Here is a 25187-nt window from a genome sequence, read left to right on the forward strand (position 1 = left end):
ATAAGGAAAAGTTACTCAGTATTATGTCCTTGACAACATATGTCAAAGTCAAAGTAATCCGAGCTGTGTAAGTTATTATAAACTTTTACCTTCTTTTTTTTCCTTAAAAAAAAATGACTAGTTTGTAATTTTTCATCTCAAATTTATAACGGTGCATTTTTTTGAAATTTTCCGTGACTTTTGTTGTAAATGATTAAATTTATTTTTCCCCTTTATCTTTTTTTTCAAAAGAGATATATGTATATATATACTATTTTTAAATAGCAGAAATAGATATACCATTAATTGTTGGTAGTTCGATCGTGAATAAAGTTTTCAGGAAAAGGAAAGATATCGGCGTTGGATTCTCCAAGATAATCATCTGGAAAAAAAAAAAAAAAAAAAAAACTGCTTGCGATGGGACACGGCTTCGTTTGTGCGCAATAGAGTAGTTAATTTTTCAACGTTCTAGCAATGCTTTCTTCGTTAACGGCTGTCTTTTTATACCGTTTTACAATGGGACGAAATTTACAACGAAACGCGTCACCGTTCTGTTTACGATAAACAGTATAATAACTCATAATAAAATTAACTGATAATGCGAAACATGCACGTCGTATATTATTACGAAGTTTAACGTAAATCGTATATAGAAAGACCAACATTTTCCATTTAGTGATACTGAAAAAAAGATCAGGGAGGTCGAGAATATAGCATAGTTAAAATCAAGAGAAAAATGACGAACCTGCGATTGGAAGAAATCTAATTCCAATCAGCTGAGAGAAAAAGGAAGCGGATGCGAAATTTGTCGGAGTTTGCCCTAAAATATTTTTTGCTCGATTTAGGGCCACTATTTTCAACGTCTGTTAACTTCTAACCGACCATTAATTATCGAAATAGCCAACTCCTATTGGCTATTCTGATAACGGTCAATTAGAAGTTAACAGACGTTAGAAATAGTGCCCCTTAGAGTGTATTCTGTATAAATATGCATAAATATAAATGTATGTTTTCATAAAACGCGCAGAGAGCGGAAGATACAGGATTTAGCAGGACCAATAGCGTATTTTTACTGTATTAAGATTGTTTTTCAACCTATTTGTTACGGACAGTGCTCGATTCGTTTGAAATAAAATTTATAACAGCCGGGAATTAATATTAATTGTAATAATTAATAATAATAGTAACGTCGGGTAGTGTGAACAAAAGGCGCGAACCTTTCCGATACAAGAGACGGCGTGCATAATAATGGAACAAAGTGCACAATAATTATATTCATCTACCCTGCAGTGCGATTCTGTAACTCGTTATGCGTCGTTATGTGCTCATAACGACAGCATAACGAGTTACAGAATCGCACTACGATGTTAGATTTTAGTAGCGTACAGATACTGCAGACTCCTCGAAGGACGCATCTTAATTATATTTTGCCGTTCGCGTAAAGGACCCCGCAACGGTCATGGGGGGTTTTGGCTCCCAGTCAAATTTAACAATAATGTAGGATAATTTAGTTCATAAAATGCTGATGAAAAGTGTCTAAAGGCAAAAAGCCCAAAAATGGACAGTTTCCGAGATATAAGTCATTAAAGAGTGGAAAAATGAGAGTTTCAGGTTTCAGCCAATGGCAGTTTGCAACAGGCTGAATGCCATGCTTTCACTAAAACATTTACTTGATTGCTGAATGAATTATACTTATGCACAGTATGCGTGTTCACATAGTCAAGTCAATGATCAAACCATACATAACATAATGTCATTGTATCGAATGACATGTATGCAACATATACCGGGTGTCTGAGATCACCCGCCCACCCCTTTTCTTTAAAAAACTAAGCATTTTAGAGAAAAACGTTTTGAACACGCATACTGTGCATAAGTATAATTCATTCAGCAATCAAGTAAATGTTTTAGTGAAAGCATGGCATTCAGCCTGTTGCAAACTGCCATTAGCTGAAACCTGAAACTCTCATTTTTCCACTCTTTAATGACTTATATCTCGGAAACTGTCCATTTTTGGGCTTTTTGCCTATAGACACTTTTCATCAGCATTTTATGAACTAAATTATCCTACATTATTGTTAAATTTGACTGGGAGCCAAAACCCCCCATGACCGTTGCGGGGTCCTTTATAACGGTGCGTAACGCCGTGTGTTTCAATATGGAATAATCTGAACTTGGAATGTTGAAATATAGGGTGAGAAAAACAGGAAATAAAATTGAACGGTAACTGAAATGAGATTTCTTCATGAAATCCTATCATATCGTCCTCGAAGAATAGTTTTCTTTTTTTAGTAATAGAGAGAATAGCCACATAAGATTTATAAAATATCATTCACAAATATATCAGAGAAATAACATTATTTTCATAAATCAAGACAAATCGCACGAAAAATGTTTGCACTTTGACAATAATGTTCCTTTTTTTTTAAGGAATATTATTGCCAAATTCTTTTTTTTTAGAGATTAAATAATACTTTCAGCCATTTAAAACGTTTATATAATTATGGCAAATGAAGGATTCATATAATCAGGATAAATAAAGGATAAGTACTCACGGAACGGGATTACGGATCATCGACGGGCATTTTTATCCAACAGACACTTTTCAAAACATTGTTGTTTATTTATAAAGTCCGTCGCTCTCCTCTGGCCGTTGCTTCTTTCTGGCGGGCGGCAGCAGCAGCAGCAGCAGCAGCTCCTCTTTATTTTACAGTACTTACAATATGAAGTGTAGGTCGGTCGCGAAGATTTATGTTGCCAAAAAAAAGGAAAAAACTACACACAGAGGATTCTCCTGAGAGAATCTTATCTTCATAGAAATAATGGTCGAGTAGCAGCACGGCTTCAAAGGTACCTTCAGAGTTGTTACAGCGCGTCGAAATAAAACTATCGCGGAATCGACTGAACAAAACACGTCGAATTTCTTCTGCATGCGTATCGGCTGTAGAAAGGCACAAGTATGGCCAGACCTTGCATCAAATATAAGGTAAGGTTCTTGTCCTCCAGTCTTAAATTTCGTTTATAATTTTCTAAGGAAGTAATTCATTTCGAGGAACGAAATAACCGTCACTATCGAAATCACGAAATTGAACTAGAGTTCAATAAGTTAAAGAAGGAAATTTCGAGCTTAGCGTGCAGTTAATATTATTTTGTCATCTGCGCCGCCTTCTTCGCTTTCACTAGCTCGACCAGTTCCTGCAACAAAGAGAAACAAGTGTAGAATCGTAGCTCGGTTTATTATCCGTTAAGCTAATGTAATGCTTGGATGTAATTATTTCAAATGTCGTCTTTTATCCTTTTTCCTTTCGTTCTAAAAAAGGAACTTAGTTCAGCATTCATATAACGATGTTTAATTTAATATTACATGAAATGAGATTGTATACTTGCACTGTGCAATTATAATAATTATGTAATATGAGGGAATAAGTACTGAAGAAGACTAACAAGTGAAGTTGAATACGTTTACCGTATTTATTTTATTTATAAATATAATTTATTTTTAATATAATCTCTTTAATTTAGTTCGTATTGTTGGCCCATTATTCCCTCATATTGATTTGCGTAAACGAGCCTAACATTTCAATATAATGATATAAGGTAACACGTTTTTTTTTTAATGCTTACCTTGTATCTCTTCATGCATTCCTTTTTCGTTCTAGTGGGTATACACGCCGCGATCTGATCCCATCTGTCCGGGACTGTCGTGGGATAAGTTTTCAGTGCTTGTTCCAAGAGTTTTTGTTCACCCGGTGTCCATGGGGCCGCTTCTTTTTTAATCTCCTTAGGTTCAGCAGCTACGCCGTTCGCGATTGGATGATCCAGGCGCTCTGTAACGGCTGGCATTCTTTCTTCGATAGCTTCCTTGCTTTTTTTCTCAGCGATGAAGTTGTCGAAGGCTTTCTTATTCGCTTGTTCCTTTAAGCTCGATTTGCTAAAGTCGGTCGACTGTAGACTCTTGGCCTTTGCCAGAACTTCCTTGGCGTCGCGGGTGACTCCGCTGGTGGAGCCGCTATGTTGATTAATGAAATTCGCTACTACCTCCCAACGTTGATTGGTACCGGCAGGGAACAGATTAACCGCTTTAATCAAGAGTTGCAAGTCGTTCTCGCTCCAGGGTGCAGTGTAGGTCTTGGTCTGCTTATCAGATGCGTTTCTCGCATCGTTACTGATCACATTTACGCGGCGTTCTTCCTCGATTCTTCTCTCAGCTTCTTCGACGACGCTCAAAAACGCGGTTCTGCCATTGGCCTGAAGATTCTTCATCGCCTTTTCCAGCTGCACGAGCTTAAACAGTTCACATATCTTCTCTACGCTCTCCATGTGTCGGAGACTCTCTTCCGAGCTTTCGGCAAAGTAATTGTTTGCCTTGCAAAAGTCCCTGAACGCCTTTCTTTCTTTGCGCAACGCCTTCTTTTGTACTTCTCGCTCTTGCTTCAATGCATCTTGCTTCGCCCTTTCCTCAGATTCTCTCTTCTCCCTCTCTAATCTCTCCTTCTCCGCCGCGTCCCGTGCTATTCTCTCTTCTTCCAGTTGCCTGGCCTTTGCTGCCTCCTGCTTCGCCCTTTTCACCGCGTTCTTCTTATCTCTGTCCTCTTGCTGGAATTTCTTTATCCTAGGATCTACATTGTACGCCATGTCCACTAAAGTGCGTATTCGCGCCATCTCCTCTTTTTTCCGTTTCGCTCTCGTGGCTTTGTTCTTCTTCTCGATCCATTTGCGCATGTCCCGACTGCAATTAATTTCGTCGTAAAAACACTATGCTGCAATTTTCCTCGAAGAGAAAACCTTGTGATTCGTCGTACTTACTCTTGGCCACTCTCCTTGTCTTCCTCGTCGAGGTACGAGTACTCGCGCCAGGAATCGAAGTCGTACCAAAACGAGTAGAACTGTTCTACCTTCTCTCGCGGCGTGAATGGTCCGCCCAATCGTGGCACAGGCTTCTTCGCGGACCAGCGTGAATTATCTTTGAAAGCTCTACCCAGCACCTCGTAAAAATTGTTCCGACAGTCCTTCTCGTCCGGCAGACTGTCGTTGAAGTAAGGATCCACGCTGTCATAGCTACGCCTCTTCGCTTGACTCCCGAGGGTTTCCCAGGCGCGCGTTATACAAGTGAAGTAGTCGTCGTCCGGTCGGATTTCCTCACCCATCGCCTTGCGCTTATCGGGATGGTGTTTCAATATCTTCAACTTGTCTGCAATCCACATATTAGACATATCCAAGTTGTTGTCAACCTCGAATCAACGTTTACATCTATAATTTCCTTTACCGGGCATACTTTACGTACAAGCTCTCTTGATAAGATCCTCGGTCGCTCGATGCCTGAGATCTTTCAAGCCTAGAACGGCGTAATGGTCCTGATCCTTCCAGTCTCGCGGGTCCAACGACCTGAGGTACTCGAGATCGTCCTCGAACTGATACTGGGACAGATCCTCCTCCTCGTCCGACGACTCCGAGATGCTGGACCGCGTGAGGCTGCGGTGGAACTGGGCTCGCCATGCCTGTGCGGTCGAATATAAAACTACCGGACCCGCTGTGCCGGCGTTGGCCTTGCCTGCATCTGTAACATGTCGGTCTTAAAATTTGTCTCGTAGAAAAAGGATCGCGAAGGATCCTTTGTCACGCGACGCGATGAGAGATAATTATACGCCGAACGAGGTCGCAGATGGACTATCGGACGCGAAGTCAGGTGTACGCGTAAAAATCGAATATCTCTCATGGGCGATCGTTTTCCTGGAATTACGCGAACCAGAAATTCCCTCCCCGCGATAAGAAACGAGCTGAGCTAATTGATCGACACCCAGCGAGCTAAAGTTTTGTGAAACGCGCGAGCTCATCCGAAAAACCCGCTGCTTCCTGACACATCTAACCAATCCTAACCTCTAAAGGCCGGTGTCGCGCGATAGGGAGATGGCTCACCGGATATGGAATTGAACGCCGCGGAATCCTCGTTCCCGCTGCCGTCCGTCATCGTCGCGTGTGATCTTCGCGACGAGCTGGTCCTGAAATCGCACACAGGACACAGGACACGCGATAACGGTTCGTCGATCGCGCTAGGTATCCCCCGAACTCACGAGCACGAGCGTGCACGAACATGAATGCCGATCGCCGCGAGCGCCAGCTCTGGAATCCGCCGCTAACTTAACTCGACCTTCGAACGGGTGGAAAGCGTGGGAACTTTTAATACTCCTGTTCACGTTACACCCAATATCGGCGATACAAGATTTGTGTTCATCAATGCGGATTAACTTTCGATTTAATTTACTTTTTATCCTTTTCTAGTTTGAAGAATTAGAAAAGATAAAAAAATAAGTTAAACTGAGATTAAAGTTAATCCGTGAAAATGTACATATTGTTAGTGTTGCTTGAAATTCCCGAAAATTCCTGCACTTAAAACGAGATAAATATATATATTGGGCGTTGGAAAAAGAGAAAGCAAAAATGCCCCAAGTGCAAAAAGTGCAAACAATACGCGCACGCGCGATGGACCTAATTTAAAAGTTCTCAGGAGGGCGATTTCGAGACGAAAATATTCGGAGCTTTTAATATCGTTTTTTTGTATTATTTGTATATCATTTTTATTCAATAATGCTCGTAATTAAACAGTGCTTTAATTAACAAGGCATATGGTTTCGATTTAATGCGAGTGCGTACATGTACAAGACGGAAGGCACGTGTTTATTTCGCGAAGCTTTTTGCCCCGTCAGAACTTTTACATATAAAATGTTCTTAGATAACTTACAGATAATAATAAAACAAGATACAATCGTGTTCGCTACGTTTCCTTGCAAGCTCGATTGGACGGAAATCTCGATCGCGAACGAACACAAACTTTTTTTTTCGAACTTCGACGGTTTTATTTACTGGGAAGACGCGGCGGGGGATTACGTGAAATGCAAATCATTTTCAACTGGCAGCCGTATCCCATTATTTGTTCATATCGGTAATAAACTGGCTTCCGATAATAAGCGAATTACTATTTACTTATCACTCGATTGTCCAACGATCATTCTCGCGCGGGATTTATAAATAAATATGGGGAAATGGATTTCTCGCAATGCTGCTACGAGAACGTTATATATCTTTTCCTTCAAGTTATAATGCATAAAAGAAAATAAATTAAATTTATAGAGCAATGTTAATAACAAAAATAGCCACTTGCGACTCGTCAGTCATGTCTAGAATAAAAGTATCACTAAGGCATTAAAAAGGGAATGATCCCCAAGTGGAGATAGGAAAGCTTCATCATCGCCAATTATCGATCTATTGGTTTCCGGGGGATGACAATCGCCTCTGATACGGATTCTGAAGTAATCGCGGAGAACATTCGATCACACGTAAGAGCAGTGCATCGATATAATCCTCCAGATCGCTGAGTCTCTTGTTCTTCTCCGTGACTTGCGTCTGTAGGTGCAACGCCAGTTCTATTAGATCCTGTAAGTGAAATGTTTTGTTTAGAATAAAACGATAATCGTCTCGCAATGGAAAACTTGTCTCATGAAAAGAAAGTGACGACTGCATGCTCCTCTCAAATAATAAGAGCTCAAATTAATTAATAATAATAAATAAATTAGACTTAAAAAGAAATGATATTATGCATCGATATTTACTTCTCTCGATTTGCCCTCGAACTGGTTAAGGACCTCGTGCGGCAGGCGACTCTTAGAATTCGCGGCATTCTTAACGGCATCCTCGCCGCCGATGATGATCCTTTCGGAAGACAGGCGATTCTCGTCGTTGGCATCTTTGAATTTGTTCTCCTTGTCCTTTTTCTTGTCCTTCTTCGCGTGCTTTTCCTCCTTGGGACTTCGTGGGTCACATTTCTCGTCCTTCTTATCCTTCGACTTATCTTCTTTCACAAGTTTCTCCTTGCTCGCGGCGAGCTTCTCCTTGCTTGCGGCGAGCTTCTCCTTGCTCGCAGCGAGTTTCTCATCCTTATTCCTCGGATGAAGAATTTCTCTCGGCGCCGGACTGGGCGGTTCCGGAAGATCTTTCAATCTCGATGTGACTGGTGATGATGAACGAATAGGCGATACGTCGCGTTTGTTATCCTGCGGCTCATCCACCACAATTTTAGGCTTGCTTTCCCATCTGACAAGCATAACACATGCAACATTGCTTTATTATGCTCCACACGTTTTACTTAATGAATCTATTCACTATATTTTTATTATTGACGTAATAATTCTCAGTTACTGCTAAGCATTTACCGGATTATGCGTTCTTTTTTCTATTTCTTCTATTTTTCTCCTATTTCTTTTGAAGATAAATATCTTCAAAACGTCTTCAAACACTTTTACCTTTTAGGCACGCTGCTCGCTTGCTTGCCGTAGAGCTTCAAGCCCCACTCGTCGTCCTTCGTCAAATTGTCGACCTTCGACAGATTCGTGGCGGATGCGCTCATGGCAAATCGCGGCGGTTTGCTCGGTGCGGCGTTAATTGGTGCCGGTGGCGTGTGCACCTCTCTGAAGACATTGCTCTGCGAGCCACTCGAGATACCGTTGGCATTGCCGCTGTTAACACCAGGGGGCACGGGTGCGTTCAGCGACGAGGCCGAGCTTTTATGAGACAAATCGTCAAACTATAACAGATTAAAGTAATTAAAACTATGTCCAACAGACAAACTTATTTTAAATATTTATCCAATCCATTGTTTTTATCCATCTGTAATATATACATACTTATCGAACAAGAAATAATAAAATTAATCAAATCTTCACTCATCCTTAACTCAGAATTAATATAATGGTTTTAATAAAACGTTATTACAAATATTAAATACGAGTATTGACGATATCGTTAGGATAACTAGAATTAGGCTTGTTTCCAATTACCGTGAATTCATCTTCATCTTCGCTGATAACTCCGGGATCAGCTTCACCTGGTTCCTGTCGTGTGATTTTGAATTCGCGCTCCTCCCTCTCGTCCAGATTACTTCCATCGAGCCGGTTCTTGCTCTTGCCTTTAACTTTGTTCCCAATTGATTTGGCTAATTTTTTCAGGCCTTTGCGCTTCTCAAGGCTGCCGATGCTAAGCAAACTGCCGCCGATCGACTGCGCGGCTGTGGACAGTTGTCCCAAGGAGCTTTTGTGACGCTCCTTCTTACTTAGGTCGGTCAGACTTCCAGCCTTTACGATAAAGCCGATCTTCACCTCGAGCTCGCCTCTCTCTTTCGTGTTCTCTTTGCCTGGTTTGCTGTTAAGAGCGTACCTACAAACGCATTTATTCCCTCACAAATTTATTGACAACAAATGTATATCTATTATATTTTAATAAAGCAAATTTTACATTTTCTTAACTCCAATAATGGACATTTATTATCTGTTAAAAATATATGTCATATAAAAATTACAAAACGTCACAAATATGTTTAAGGTAAAAATTTATGTTAAGGTAAAGGTGAATTCAAAAAAATAAATACTAACAACAAATAGCATAAGGATGAGTTATAAAGTGTAAACTCTGCTATACTACAAGAAGAAAAAAATCACATTTGACCATATCAAATTGCCACACAAGGTGTACGGTCGATTATAGCATCACGCTACAAGAATGCAAAAAGGCATGCGAGTAATTAATGAGGTAGGCGATACGCCGTAAACGCGACGGTTTCTCTTTCCCGAGAGCAATTTTCCCGTGGGCGGGAAGTGTGGGAGAGATTTGCATGAGACGCCGCAATTTGTGCAATTAACGCTATCGCAAACGCACCATCTGTTCTTGGGCCTCTCGTACACGTCGAAGCTGGAGAGCGGTATGCTGACGGTGCCGAGGAACTCGTCGACCCCCACGAAGTTGCGGTGCAGGGCGGTGAGGACGATTTCCGCGGTGTTCCCCTGTTCCGGGATCAGCAGCTCGCATTCCTCGTGCCATTCCACGTCCTTGGTAGCCTTCTGCTTCACCGATGTCTGGTACTTTTCCTTGCCGAGTGCGATTGTCACGAAGCAATCGTTGGTTTCTGCATACGTATGTATTCACAATTCAACGTGTTGTTATTTCTACGACGTGTGGGCGCGGAGGATCGGTGTCGACCGGGAGCGAGGTCGGGAGATTAATGAGATGTGTGTAACGGGAATTAAAGATCTCACCCGGTAAGAGAATACGTCTGCTCTCAATTGTCGTAGAAACGTCGTAAGAGTTTATTACTTACGTATTCGCGGCAAAAAGGAGAAAATTCTCGATCTCGATTTTGGTCTTAATTGGAAAGCATTGCCCCGACTGGTTTGTGCATATTTATCAGTTTTGCATTTATATTAATAAAAGAAAATAATATATAGGTAGAAATTGATAGAATTGGGGTAATGCAATTCTCTTTTTACATGCAGGTAATGGAAAGTAATTTAATCCGACAACATATGACACGCTATCGACGCGCTTCTAAATATCCTTTCCGCAGATGGAAACCTACCATTAACCATAATATATGGTTCTCTCGTTAGCAGTACTGCGTTTGCTCATTTTACATTGCAGCTAAATAAATATAGTAATGTCACAACGCGTGTATCGCGGACGCGCATCGGGAAGTCATTAACTCGTCGCGCAATTACACTGATTATTAGGTCGAGAAGATAGCGTACGCGCTCACGGCCTCACGTCGCGTCGTATTGGTTGCAGTTGGAACATCAACTTGTAAAAGTTAATTCGATCAAGCATTTTAAAATACACGTTGTAAAATTTCTATGTCAATTATTTCCTTCAAATTGACAAAATTTAATGACAAACTTTATAATTTGCATTTATCTCATGCTATAAACTTTTTATTTTTACTTCCCTATTTTTTGAGTTTACTAAAATGCGTGTAACACATCTTTATTTTATTTTGAATATTCTTCACAGAAATGTTGATATACTTTCGTTACTTAATTTTAGTAGGCCATTGATTTCCTAACAAGTAAAATGACATAAAATTTTGCGACGGAAATTCTGCTGAGGCAACGGAATTATCTATTTTCGCTTTGGAAATTCGAGTTTCAGTTGACATGACGACGACGTACGAAAATTTGTGCGTATTGTTTTGCAAACTCAGATTGCTTTGCCAGCGAAAACCGGATGATTCATGACCTAAAATAGCCGCGAAATACGAGGTCACTCGGTATCGGCGCGAACACGCGAATAACGTGCAGAGAGGTAAAACATGATGATGCACGTGTTGGCAAATGGGAGAAAACAAGGCTGGATGACAGCTGGATTATTGAGATCTCAAGATGTTATCGTGTTCAGGTCGTGTTCAGGATGCTTCGGGCATTAGGAGATTGAAGGCTTTTTATAATTTAATTAATTTCACATACTTTAAACGTTGCACATACTGCATTTAGGCCCAGTTTCACAAGTGTCGGTTAACTTTTAACCTTAGATTAACTCACTCTTCGTCTCCTTCTAACGTTTTCCTTATTAGAAAGAGACGAAGAGTGAGTTAATCTAAGGTTAAAAGTTTACCCGACACTTGTGAAACTGGGCCTTAGCGTGTATCTTGTTACATATATGTATATTTAATATATGTATATTTAATAAATTCTTTTGAATAAAAGAAGCGTTGTTGAAGAAAAATTTGCAAGTGCAATCGAAATAAAAATATCATACTCACTGTGTTTTCCTTTAGTCAGCAAGTCCTTGGCTCTCTGAACTGTAAACAATGAAAACGAGATGTCAGTAATAAAAAATGCAGAATAAGTGTCGAGTTATATCAAACGACATGTCGTGCTACAATTTATGTTACTTTTATCTAATACGTTCACGTGCTGAAGTACAAAGTAAATCGTCAACTAGATAGATTGAATTTGATTGGAATTAATCTCTTGCTTCTAAGCTGCTTCGTATTATTGCAATAATATTAACAATATGCTTGTAAATAAATAAGTAGATATACATATAAGTGCAAAAAACGCTATATGTTCAATAATTCCATACCACGCGCTCGCATTTAAATATTAATGCATTTAAATATAAAACGTAGCGATCTCAGTCATCGTGAAAATAGAGATTTCTTTAACACCTCTCGTGTAGATCTACTTTTTTTTCTTCAATCGACTTTTCACCGTGCCCACGAGAAAATCTCACGTTATGGCTTTCGCGCGTAATCGCTCTCGCTTATATCAAAGTAAAAGCTGCAGGTATATATCAGTTACCGCCCCATTGGTTTCGCAATTTCGAGAAATCATCGTGTTGTTATCCGTTTATGCCTTCAATATATATATTAGCCATAATGGTATTTAAATATATAAGGAGAGAGAGTATCAATTTAAATACAACAACTAGCAACATTTTAATATCTGTACAAAATCTGTACGATATTTTAAAGTAGCACACTAATTCGTAATGTATGTATGTAATAAAATAATTTATATTTAGTTTGCAATTTAGATCTTGTTTGACATATTAACTAGATGTGACATTGAAGATAAAATGAGAAATGTGCATGCGAATTAAGAACCTTATAATAAGCAATCGAACTTGATTAAATTTTGAAATTGGTAATTTAACTATGCACGTCAAATATATGCAAATGGTGCATCGTGGCTGTGAAGCTTGTAACCAAGAGAGAGATTCACGAATCAAGCCTTCGTGCAATTTCTACGAAACCTTGACCGAAATACGGAATTTAAACAATGAAATCACACGCTTACAGCACATTCCCAGACATTTTCCGGCAATTTCATCGCGCTACAAACGAAGGTCGCTCCTTCTTGTAAAAGACTTTTTCTCATCGCGCATCTTCAATCGAGATATGTATAAAAAAAAAGAAAATTAGTATATTAATATATGTTATATTTGTGTGTGAGAAAGATTAAGATGAATTGAAGTAGAAAGCCGAAAAGACATTTTGCTCGTTTATCTTCTCGATATTAAACTTCAATAATTTCAGTAATATGCTCCGAGTTACTGTATCGTGACATTGGCCTTTACAGGTGCATCTTTGTGAAACTTGAAATCCGAATTTACTGCATAATCCGCAAGATCTCGTAAAATGGTCGCGGAATAAACGTCTGCGATAAAAAAAAAAAGAAAAGAAAGAACCCGCGTCTGTCTCCTCCATCCGTAATCCGTTAGTTCGTAACACGGAGCGTTACCGAATAACTGTCGGAGGCACTTCCTCGTTCTCACACGCGCAACGGCGATGAACCATAATGGATGTGCGAGGTACGAGGAGGAGGCCAACGTATTCCCCGATTTTCTCGTACACCGAAAGAAAAGAAGAGCCGAAAGAGAGATAATTTCTCGTCGCATCCTTCTTCACGGTCGAGTTAGAGTTGAGACGGACTCGAAGTCCCCGTCGCGATGAAGCCGCAGTCAAATACCGTTTAGTCTGATAGATGAAAGCATTTTTCAATGCTTCGTGCGTCTCAGCAACGTGGCCGCGATCGCGATGATCCGACGATACACGACTCTCGACCGATCCTTTTCTTAATCCGAGAAGCTGAGGCTACTTAAACACTCCTGTCGAAAAAGGCACAGTAATTTTAATGTGCTTCCTTCGTTTTTTAAATATTTTTTTGGTTTCTCCTTTTTCTGAAAATGTTGAGTAAATCTATATACATATTGTCCTCAAATACTGATAAATTACAGAACACAATCCAAAATATGCAATATGTAATTAATAATGACTTTTAATTGGGGTGTAAAAGTAGTCCTAGGTGACTGTTTATGCAAAAAAAAATGAGGCGCCCGTTCTCGGGTTAAGCCTATTCAAAGGATTTTCTAGGATGCACCTTCTCTCGGGTCCATCGTGAATTTCTTTCGAGTAACCGCGTTAGTTTTTATAAGACTATTTCGTATTTGTTAATTCTGTAAACTCTGTAAGAATATTTCGAACAGACAAAAATAAAATTAAGGACATAAGATTCCAAGGTTTTCAGTGTTTGAACGTGTCTGCATGATCTTGAAAGGCATATCCGGTCCGATCGGTGAAATACTTTATGCAAAAGCAGAGGAAAGGGGAGCACCGAATAGCCGCTAAACATGCTTTCACGCGTCGCCTATTTTGCAGCGAGATATACGAAGGAGCTAAAAACTTGTCACTCGTGGAAATCGCAAGACGGATTTGTAATTATACGCACACAATATGTGGCACGAGAATCATTATTTACTCTGCTATGATTTTAGCACATGTCGTGTCTCTGTTATTATAAAACGATAAATGAGAACGTATCTACAATTGCACACGCCTTCACGCAAGGTTTTGAAAAACCTAGGTATTTTGAAAAATCTATTTTTATAGTCTCTTCCGCGGAGAAATATTCTCTCTGAATCACCGTGGGGAAACTTTCTGAATTCGCACCTGGTGTCGTTGACCGTTTCGAAGACAGATGTCTGGTTTTTCTTCCCCCTATGCATATGTCCGTTGTAACGGCGAGTCTCGGCTGCGATTACTCTCGATTTGACACCCGCTAACTAAACGCCCGAAGGTAAAAGTTTCGCGCGTGCTAATTAAGAGGACAAGTACGCTAACGCGCGAGCACGCTTTCGCGAGCTAAACCGCAGTAACTGGGCTTTTTATCTTATGATCGATTCGCGGTGAACGGTGTATCCTAATTAAACAGTCTGCAAACTGCTCACCGAAAGTTGGAAGACCGCAATGAATTATCGATGATTAAACTGTTGTGAAAGAAAGAAAAGATAACGAGAGAAAAGATAACAAGCACAGAAAGAAAAAATTCCTTCAGAGAATTAGAGAATTATTTTGAAAAAAATTTAGATTATCGGAGGCGATATGCGTGTGTTTAAAAATCGACATTAGATACAACCGATGAGTAACATAACTGTTTTGAATAGCAGTACACAGGATGCGTCATTTGATATATCGCCGAGGAATATCGCACGAGAGCTCGCCGCATTCGAAAATTTCAGTAAGTAGATTTCAGCACACGATAAACTCTTTCTCGCAAGGCAATAGAATATTCAACTAGGCAAGTAGAATCAGCGTATTTCCGCGAGTTAACGTTTAGCACAGCGATGCGTCCGCATAATCGCATTTAATTGCTGTCGGAGTTAATTGAAATTATTACTAGAAGTCGTTACAAACCAAAAAATTATGATCCTCTTACGATAATCTTAAGAAGTTAAGGAAATGATAGAAAGAGAGAGAGAGAGAGAGAGAGAGAGAGAGAGAAAAAAAAACAAGAGAGATAAATATATAGTTCTTCAATTAATCATCAGAGATAACATCGTTTCGCGAATTATCAACGGTGGAAAAATTATACCGCGTGTATGCTTTTTATAAGACGATCTTTTTGTCATGCGATTTAAGTTTTAAAGCCCATTTTAGATAATTTTTATTATTTTAGATTATTTCTTTATATCACATATTTCAATGTACGTCATATGTATTTAAAATTATATATTTTATATATGTGTATATTCTAAATTGTTTTCTCCTCAATTGTTTTTCGTATTATATGGCACATAAGAATATAAATATAGAATAGCAATTTGACTTCTCTGACGCGAATAATAAATCATCTAAAGTGGACTTTAGAGAATATTGTTCTCCAGCATTAACTCTATATAAAACGTTATGTGACTTGGAAGTGTGTATCACATATTTGCTTCAACAACGACATAACTCAAAAATAATAATTTCCCAGAAAATAAGTTTAAAAATTTTAATTTATTATAACTGTTCTTTCTGTACCAATTACTCAAAATAAGCCAATTTTGAGTTATGTCATTATTGAAGCAAATGAGCGACATGTGTCTATATTCGTGTATATCTAAAGCGCATATCTTAATCTATATTTTTTAAGTCTAATGACTTAATCAATGTTTTCTATTTACTACTATTGGATTTATTCCAAAAGAAAAAGCATGCGGGACGTTTGCTAAAAAATTCTCTAAAAAAAATCTTCATGAGTTCTTATACATTCTTATACATATAGTATCTTTTTATACTAGTCTCTTTCTAGAATTTCCTTTTTAAAGTCGATGTAATTATATCCTTGGAAAGTGTCCAGATATCCGACGCGTGACGAATACAAAGTGAGATTCCGCGATGCGATTGTGTAATTCTTTCTTTCATACGAACAAAACAAAGCCAACTGGCCAAATTATAGAGGGTCAACTCTTAAAAGCGAAAGATCTAAAAAGCCTTGTGTCCACGATGCTATTAGAAATCGCTCCGAGATCTTGTACGAAGAAAGAATTAACCAATCGCATTGGTCAATTGCCGAATTGTTTAAATGTGATTGGTCAATTTTTTCTGTGTCCGAGATTTCAGAGCGATTTCTAATATCGTGGTCGATTGCGGGCGCGCGATGCAAAAGGGAGAGAATTGTTTTTTTTTTTCGAGCGACGCACTCTCAGACGTATTTAAATACGTCGCGTTTATTCGCGTGCATCACGGTGCAACGATGACGCGATGACACATCGCGTAGCAGCGAAACGGCATATCTCTCGCGCCTTACGTCTTCTTCGATTCGAAGATAACGAGAGATATGAAGCAGACCATTCCCATGACGAATCCCCCGACTGCTATAAACCGCGGTATATCGTTAACGTTTACGTTACCGATAAGATTAGAGCTTCACGAGGGATAAGAAGTGATTTATTTAAACGAGGGATCTACTTGATCTCTTTCGCACAAAAGGGAGTAAAGTAGAGTAGTGTTGTCTCCTCGAACTCTCGTAAGTACGTCCTATTCTTATCTCGCGGTCCCTCTCGAGAATTCCCTTCTTAACGTCTCGGAACGTCTTGGAAAGTGTCCAGATATCCCGTTCGGGTGACGAATACGCGGGTAACGTTCGGCGAAACGCGGTTTCTACGTCTCAACGACGCGACGCCCCGGGCCCGGACGGTCTCGGATTACGTTCCTGAGCGGCAGCGGCGGCGGCGAGGCAGACGAGGCTGCGGGGTTTCGCTCGCCTAGTTTTCCGCGAACGCGAGAGACACGTAACCTCATCGTAATCCTCGTATATACGCGCATCCATACGTCCTCGCGTAGGTAACAATCGGAATTACGGCACGCATTCCACCGCGCGGCGTCCGAGCGTCCGACCACCTGTCGAAAAGCATTTATACGGAGAGGAGAGGAGAGGAGAGAAGAGGGAACGAGAGAGAGAGGGGGGGAGACATCGTTACGACGTTCCGTCGCGTCGCGTCGCCGCGATATCGCCGCTCGCTTACCTGTCACCTGAACGTGCGTCGGGCTCCACATTGTGAGATTCCTCGGGGCTTCCTGCTGCCGCTCGCCGTTTTGCACTCGTCGATATCCTTACGCGACGATGACTACGACGACGACGACGCTCTGACGACCGCGCGGCGCGCTGCGAGGAAACGTTCGCATCACGCGGTCGTGGCTCGCGCACTGGCCAACCCAACCGCCACGCTCGCTCGACTCTCCGCAGTCTCCGCACTCCACTCCGAGAACCGACAGTCACGTCCAGTCACGTCGACGGCCGAACATTCACCGCGCGCCTTGCTCCGCGACGACGACGACGACTGTACGCGGCGCGCTGCCGCGCCTTTGAACAACCGCTACGCGCGATCGACGCGCCAGGTGCGGACCGAACGGGACCCATTTGCGCGGCTACCTTCACGGCGCACTGCCGGGTGCGCGCAAAAATCTTTCTATTCGTAAATAAATAAATAATCACGCTCGTGTGTATCAAATACTAAAATGAAAAAGGCCAATAAATGAGCAATGATATAGTTGTTAAGGGGCACAACTAGTGTGACACTTTTGAAAAATCGATTTTTTTTTTTTGCATTTTTCGATAGTCTATAGCTTCAAGAATAACATATTAAAATTTTAAGAGTGAATCTCAAATAGTTTTTGAACGGCAGCCTTCTAAAGAGTAGCTGCTCGTCGGTCAGAAACGTGCATAAGCTTCGAAAGAGGGTTGATTAGCTCGAAGGAAAGCTTCAGCAACCCAGCAGGTACTTTCTTGAGGATGAAGAAGGTAAATTATATGGGCCTGGAATAGCAGATTAGCTGTAAATATGATATTTCTCAATCAAACAATGAAATCAATATTTTTATCTAAACGCGTTTTTCTCAAAACGACATTTTTCAAATTTGCTGCAGTTCTAACTCGAATACAAATCATCCGATCGACTTGAATTTTTTTGGAGCGTGTTTAGTATTTGTTTTTCCATACAATGACCTTCCAGTTTTTTGATTGGATGAAAAATGTCAATTTGCCATGCAAAAAACCGCGAAATTTTTAAGCGTAATTTGAACTTTTTTTTCAAAACTCCGCCATTTTGTTGGATTTTAATTTTTTTTCATAATCCTAGGTCATTGTACGGGAAATACCTTCTAGTTTAACGGACATTTTTTTTTTTATTTCAAGCACTCTGAAGGCCGCAATCACTGCAGCAGTGGGAGCACGTTTTTTTTTTGGAGACTCGGGAGATGACACATAAGTCGCTGAAAATTGATTATTTTCATACAAAAAAATTACTGCACATAGATCATTTATACACAAATATATTCTCAAAATTTTAAAACATTCGATGCAATACTTTTCATTTAATAAATTCCCGAAAATCACCTTTTTTTGGGCAGTCACACTAGTTGTGCCCCTTAAATAATTAAATGTATATATTAATTTAATACATATATTTAATTTATTTAACAACTATATATCGTTGCTCGTTTGTTGACCTTTAATTTTCATTTTAGTGTGTTTTGTTCATTCGTAGCTAAGAAATCGGAATTAGAAATGTATTTTTAATTCTGATTTCTAATATTTAATATTTATTCTTATTCCTAATTTGAGTAATTTGTGCTCTATTGTGCGTATAGGACCTATAACGCTATATTTTTTGCACTTAAAATGCAGACGAATGTAGGTACAATGAGATATTGAAGAGAAAAAGGTGAGAAAAAGCGTTAAACTACATAATAAAGTTCCACCTGGGTAGTTTACTTACAAATTAGTTTACCGGATTTAGTCCCGAGTATACTCAATGAAAAATGTATAGAGATGATAAATCTAACGTTAAAGTATATACGCATATTAGGTTTAATTGCGTAACTTTGGCCTTCGTGCCAGATTTCCTATTCATCTCTCATACGTCTGATTAACCATATCCTGAACGAAGCGTTAATTAACCCATTCGTGGCCTGCGATCGTCACATCGATAAGAATTACGCTGCCACAATCATGAGAAACGCTTCTCGTGTGTCTCGGATTCTTGTAGTACAGATATAACCGTGGTATAGTAATCAGCACATGACTTTTGTCCGAAAGCGACACGAAATGACAAGAACAATAATATTAACACAAATATATATGAATGCAATAATAATTAACTTCCTAGTTGAAATTCTGTCTTAATATTTAGAACCTAAATAAGGATTCTTTTTCAGCAACATTTTGAATTTGTGTTCAACAGTTGCTAGTCTAGACTAATAAAAGGATCTCGAATAAAAATCATTTTTTCCAAATAATTGATCGTACGTTCGCACGGAGTACACTTGACGGAACTGTCGCATTACGGACGTGAAATTATGTATCCATATGCATAAGTGACATAAAAGGTTGCTCGATACCTCTTTCAGCATATTCGACATTACATATTTATTTTTATGCAATACGTATTGTCACTAACCTAAATTTGCAATGCGCTGAGACGAGCGATTCTATAATCGTGCAGCGATCGCGTTACAATGACATAATAATTTTTAATGTTCCAACGATAGCTGTGTTTTAGTCCGACATTTATCGGCTCGCAGTTTTAAATTGGAATATGTATGTATATTCGTTGCTTGTAATATATAATTAAGCACTAAGAACGAGCTTTGTTCGCTAGCCCCTTTATGAAATTATTAATAAGTTTTTGTCGCTCTATGTTGTATTTTCTGCATTAAATAAAATATGTAAAAAATTCAACTGTAAAAAACACAAATCTTATATATGCTTACGTATGCTCTAATTGACGGTACCGGTCGTGATTAGCGCAGGAAATAATCGCAATCACTGTTAATCAATGTTGATTGTATCATTAGTTGCAGCAGACATCACGCCGAAGTTTGACCAGAAAATATTGAAATCTTCCATAAGATCGGTTATTCTTGCGAACTATTTCGCGTATGACGATGTCGTTTAGATTAATAAGAAACTTTACAATGCAAAGCTAGGCATGTCCGTCATGTTTGCGGAGAGATCAGGGAAGATGATTACGGTTACAAAACTGCGCTAAGTGGTTTTATTACACTTTATTACGATATTCCACGCGATTGCCCACAAAGATTGCGAAAGAACGGAAGTGGTGAGGTGATACGCTGCACCGTGCATCATTATGCTCGAGACTTCGGCTCTCAAGACGGTCGGGTACATTTTCGATCGACATCAGCCCGCCAATTTTTGTTTTGTGACAAAAACGAACCGTAAATTTTACCGTAACCGTTTCAAATCGAGTATGCTAAAAGTAGTTCGTCGGATTGAAAACATAGTTTGAATTCAGTATTCATAATTGCAGTTAATGATTTGTATTATTTTTAAGGGTATTATATTTCGATTTGTGGAAATAAAATAATACATTACGCGGATTTTTCTTTTTTTTTAATGAAACAATTTGTAGAATTTCGGATACTTTTGTCGGTCACAAAATGTGTCGTGCATCTTTCCCGATAAGCTGTATATAAGATTCGAGATAATTTTTATCTCAAAAAGAATTTATACAATGCTAGCAATTGATTATGACGTGCTGAAATCTTGAACTTGACTGTCGAGGAACTGCTGGGAATTCTGTTTGGGTTCTGATCGGTTGTATGTGTAAATGATGCTCGGTCTGGCGGTTGGCTGGGATTGTGGCGCTTTTGAAAATCTCATTGTCTTCGTTGGTGATGTGCCTTGGTCCTACAGTCGTTTTCTTCATGTCCGCGTTTCTTGCAATAGTTGCAATAGCTGCCCTCCTTAGGTTGAAACCGAGGTTTCTTAAAGGCTTTATTGCATTGCATTTGCAATTTTCTTAGCTGGAGTCCTCCTTCAACTATTTTAGCTTTACTATTTTAGCTTTAGAAAATGCCTGATTCAGAGTATTCAATTCGAAGGAGTACAAAAAACTTCCGATTTTCGGTTTTATGTTGTGGCAAAAGACCTCAATTGCCTTTTTTTGATAAATTTCCTCTTGGATGCGACTAGGTATAATTCCAGTTTTTCGTGACTTGAGCGTATTAATGATCTCATTATGAATTTGAAAGAAACGATTTATGAAGTCGTCAACAGTCTCATTATGTCGCTGGATGCAAGTGTTTCTCTGAACTTCCAATACAGAGAGATTTCGGGATGGCAATGGCAATTGATCTTTGTGTCTGTCTATTTGTAGCTCATCTATTTGATTCTTTAAATCTTGTATCGCGTCTGTCATTTGGGTCATTTTGTCCAGTAATAAGCTCAAAGTGATCGCTTGTTCGTGAGAAGGGCTTTGTGCGTGCGACATGGGAGCGGTTACGAACATTTTTGATTTTAATATATTGGTGTCCGTATTTGATTCCGTTGAGGTGTCGGAGGTAATGATTTTTCCCCTCTGTAGCTTGTCCATATGATTCGGTTGGATCCAGTAAGACAAGATAATCTTTCTTGGAAATAATTAGCCCGGCCAGTATAGCGTAAAAATGCTTGGACTTCACTGGCTTTTGCATTAATCCGCTATCAATTGTAAGATTTGTGTTAATTCTTATTCCAAAAAAGAAGAAGATTTTATTTTACTACTTCACACACAGAAAAATAATCATTCTACAGCCAAGAAAAGCACTTTCTTATTTTATTTTACTTTTTTTAAGTAAGTTTTCTTACAACAAAGAATATTTTCTTGCTAATAGTTTTCAAATATCTTGACAAAAGTCGTTGAAAACCAGAATATTGTTTTAAGTAAATGTAATGCTTATAATGATTTTATGGTAGATTTGCGGATTAAGTATTTGATATGCTTATATATCCACAAATCTGCCATAAATTGTAAGAATTCATTGTAAGAAATCATTGTAAGAATTACATTTACTCAAAACAATATTCTTGACTTGTGTTAAGATATTTGAACAGTGTTAAGATATTTGAACAGCCTTTCCTTGGCTGCATGTAGAATGATTATTTTTCTCTGTGTGCACTTACAATAATCCTACGCAATAATAGTGACTGTGTCGTAAGTCGTAAGTATATAGCGTATTGAGACCTTCAGGAACTGTTGACGAACTGCTGGGAACTGTCGTTGCAGTTCCTCCTTTTATAGAGCCCAAAAAGGATTTATCGCTTTTCCGGACAATTTTTGTTGGTCTAGGTGACTCATACTAAAGATTTTTGTTTCTACAAATTATCGTAAAGGTATGCATTCTATAGATACGCGAACGATAATAATCACAAGGGCCTATCGCTTTTTCGGGAAAAAGTCTATTTAGTCTAAAGATATACAGGGTGTCCGAAAAATCGCCTACTCCACTTCGGGAGGTGATTCGGGACTTAAAAACAAGCAAAAAAGTTCTTACAAACATAGGTCTGGAAATGAGCCGTTTCCGAGTTATAGCCACTTTTATGTTCGAAAATCGTAATTTAGAATCCGCTTGGCATCCCTCTTTCTTAATTATTTCTTAAATAAAAAATTTTTATTTTTAAATATTTTTAATTTTTTAAATTTTAATTTTTTTATTTTTTTTTTAATTTTTCAATATTTGTAAATACGATTACATTATTTTTAAAAAAAATTAGTTGTTTTCACAGCTACTTGAAATCAGTTGTTTTCACGGCTATTCAAAATCAGTTGTTTTCACGGCTACTTGAAATCAATTGTTTTCACGCCTATTCAAAATCAGTAAGTAAATCACGGCTTTTCAATAAGTTTCAAATTATTATTTAACAACACCTTACTTTTAGGTTGTATCTAATCTTTCCATATTCATCAATGAATCGTTTAAGTTTTAATGAATTAGCTGACATTTAAAAACTAGCTTTTCGGCCCGCGTTTCGCGCGGGTATAAATCTATCTGTATATTAATTATATGCTTTAAATTCACCCATTAATTTGAAACACTAAATTTGTTATTTTTTCTTCTTAAACTGTAATCTACATCTTCGTTTTTTTTAGATTCAACCTTTATTTTACTCTCAGTTTAATACTAATTTTTAATTTAAATACATTTTTTTTTATTTTTAAAAAGTTTCAATTTTTCATCGTGAATTTTTTAATATCCGTAAATTTTGAGATAATGGGCCTTTTTTTTTTTTTTTTTTTCGTTGGAGGACGAAAATGCCTAATGCATACCCTAGGGCCGGTCCCTAGGGTTATGCCGGACTTGCCGGACTTCTTTAAAATTCAATTATTTCCCAAGAAATTGGAAAAATTTTGTAACCGGTTTCCAAATAGATCGGTAACAAAAAATAATACACTTTATAGCACTCCCCGAAAAATTCTACCTCTGTTTCATATATCAGACAGACAGACGTCCGGTATTTATATATATAGATCAAAAAAATTAATTCATTAATGAAAAATTATCCATTAATAAAAAATTAAACTTATCCTCCAAAAATTAAAAAAATTTTGACACGACTCCTATTCCATATATAATTTTTTAAGATTTGGTCAATTAATTCCAGAAAAATTGGAAAAAATGTGTAACCGGTTCCCAAAAAAATCGGTAACAAAAAATTGTACACTTTATAGCAATCCCGGGGAAATTCTACCTTTATTTCATATGTAATTCTTTAAGATTCAATTATTTCCCGAGAAATTGGAAAAATTTTGTAACCGGTTTTCAAAAAGATCGGTAACAAAAAATAATACACTTTATAGCACTCCCCAGAAAATTCTACCTCTACTTCATATACAATTGTTTGAAATTCGGTCAATTAATTTCCGAAAAATTGGAAAATTTTCTGATACCGATTTCCCCAAAGATCGGTAACGAAAAATTATATATTTTATGGCAATCTCCGGGAAATTCTACCCCTACTTCATATAATTTTTTAAGATTCGGTCAATTAATTTCCGAAAAATTGGAAAAATTTTGTAACCGAATAAAAATTTTTAATTTAAGAAATAATTAAGAAAGAGGGATGTCAAACGGATTCTAAATTACGATTTTTGAACATAAAAGTGGCTATAACTCGGAAACGGCTCATTTCCGGACCTATGTTTGTATGAACTTTTTTGCTTGTTTTTGGGTCCTGAATCACCTCCCGAAGTGGAGTAGGCGATTTTTCGGACACCCTGTATATCTTAGGTGTTTTTCCAGAGTTATTGTAATTCTCCGTTTGTATATATACGGCGTTCGAACCAAAATGATATCTGCTCATAACTGTAAACCTTGCAAGCCTGCCAGAAATTACTAAATAAACGATGTTTAACAAAGTGACTATAAAATCGTCAATTACAATGGGTTTTTTTTCTATTGCTGAACTAGTGCAATAGAAAACAGACCTAATGTAGACAGATATTTAAATTTTTTCAAAATTTTTAAAAATTAAATTAATTTTTTTAAATTTAAGGTAGGGAAAAATAGTGTCAAACATGACAGACCGACGTATACACTCTGAGGGTGCAAAAAAAAAACGTATACAGACGGAGGGTTAAGGGTATACATTTTTAAGGTAGGTGAATGAGAGTCATAAGAAAGCAAATTTGAATAGAATATCGCTTGCAGAATGGCATCAAAACTGCATTGAGTTCGTATTCCATTTGCAGAACTTTTAATTGTCGACATAATCTGATTGCCAGCAGAAACTGAGCGAAAACTGTCATTTAGTATAACACTCTAAATGGAATATATCATTAAACTGATACGAAACGGCAGGTCCTGCTAGGTTTCTGCAATTAATTTGCTATTCTCATATTCTACTAGCAGATTTCTGTTATACTTCTACTGACATCCTACTGACAAACTTTTAATGGATATTATACTTTGCAAAATCTGTCTTTGACTAATTTGGCTAATTGGATTCGACGATGTTCGGAAAAAAAACACGTGTGGTTGTGTAATATTAATAATATTAACTTTCTGACGTTTAATCGCGCCTCGAAAGAATGTCACTTTATAATTATCGCGGATACGCGAGTTTTACAACTCTTTTGTCGTGACGCAATCATGTCCGCTTAAATCGACAGTATTACGCCGACGCTATTGCATCACGATCAACCGCATTACGATCATCACGCGACTCAATCGTCCGCGTTTTGCGGAAAAAAACGTCAAATCAGCATATACCTACTCGTCGAACGCGCGTCGGTAATTAATCGCAACAGCCATGTTAGGGAAACGTGACTGATGCATGCGTGCATTA

General features: G+C 38.4%; 2 protein-coding genes across 2 annotated transcripts; both read right to left on the reverse strand.

The window, feature by feature from the left end:
• Positions 1-2576: 2576 nt before the first annotated feature.
• LOC112467548 (dnaJ homolog subfamily C member 2) lies at positions 2577-6086 on the reverse strand. Its single transcript, XM_025036228.1, has 5 exons — positions 5896-6086; positions 5264-5536; positions 4786-5170; positions 3604-4708; positions 2577-3174 (listed from the first exon to the last, which is right to left on the reverse strand). The coding sequence occupies exons 1-5, from the start codon at positions 5945-5947 to the stop codon at positions 3124-3126; spliced, it is 1866 nt and encodes a 621-aa protein (XP_024891996.1). The 5' UTR covers positions 5948-6086; the 3' UTR covers positions 2577-3123.
• Positions 6087-6537: 451 nt separating this feature from the next.
• LOC112467549 (rab11 family-interacting protein 2) lies at positions 6538-17406 on the reverse strand. Its single transcript, XM_025036229.1, has 7 exons — positions 17089-17406; positions 11558-11596; positions 9685-9931; positions 8811-9186; positions 8277-8557; positions 7587-8067; positions 6538-7410 (listed from the first exon to the last, which is right to left on the reverse strand). Exons 1-7 carry the CDS (start codon positions 17117-17119, stop codon positions 7240-7242), a joined length of 1626 nt encoding a protein of 541 aa, XP_024891997.1. The 5' UTR covers positions 17120-17406; the 3' UTR covers positions 6538-7239.
• Positions 17407-25187: the final 7781 nt, after the last annotated feature.

Source organism: Temnothorax curvispinosus, unplaced genomic scaffold (genome assembly GCF_003070985.1).
Source record: "Temnothorax curvispinosus isolate PA1 unplaced genomic scaffold, ASM307098v1 QBEX01017513.1, whole genome shotgun sequence".
In the NCBI taxonomy this organism is placed as follows: domain Eukaryota; kingdom Metazoa; phylum Arthropoda; class Insecta; order Hymenoptera; family Formicidae; genus Temnothorax; species Temnothorax curvispinosus.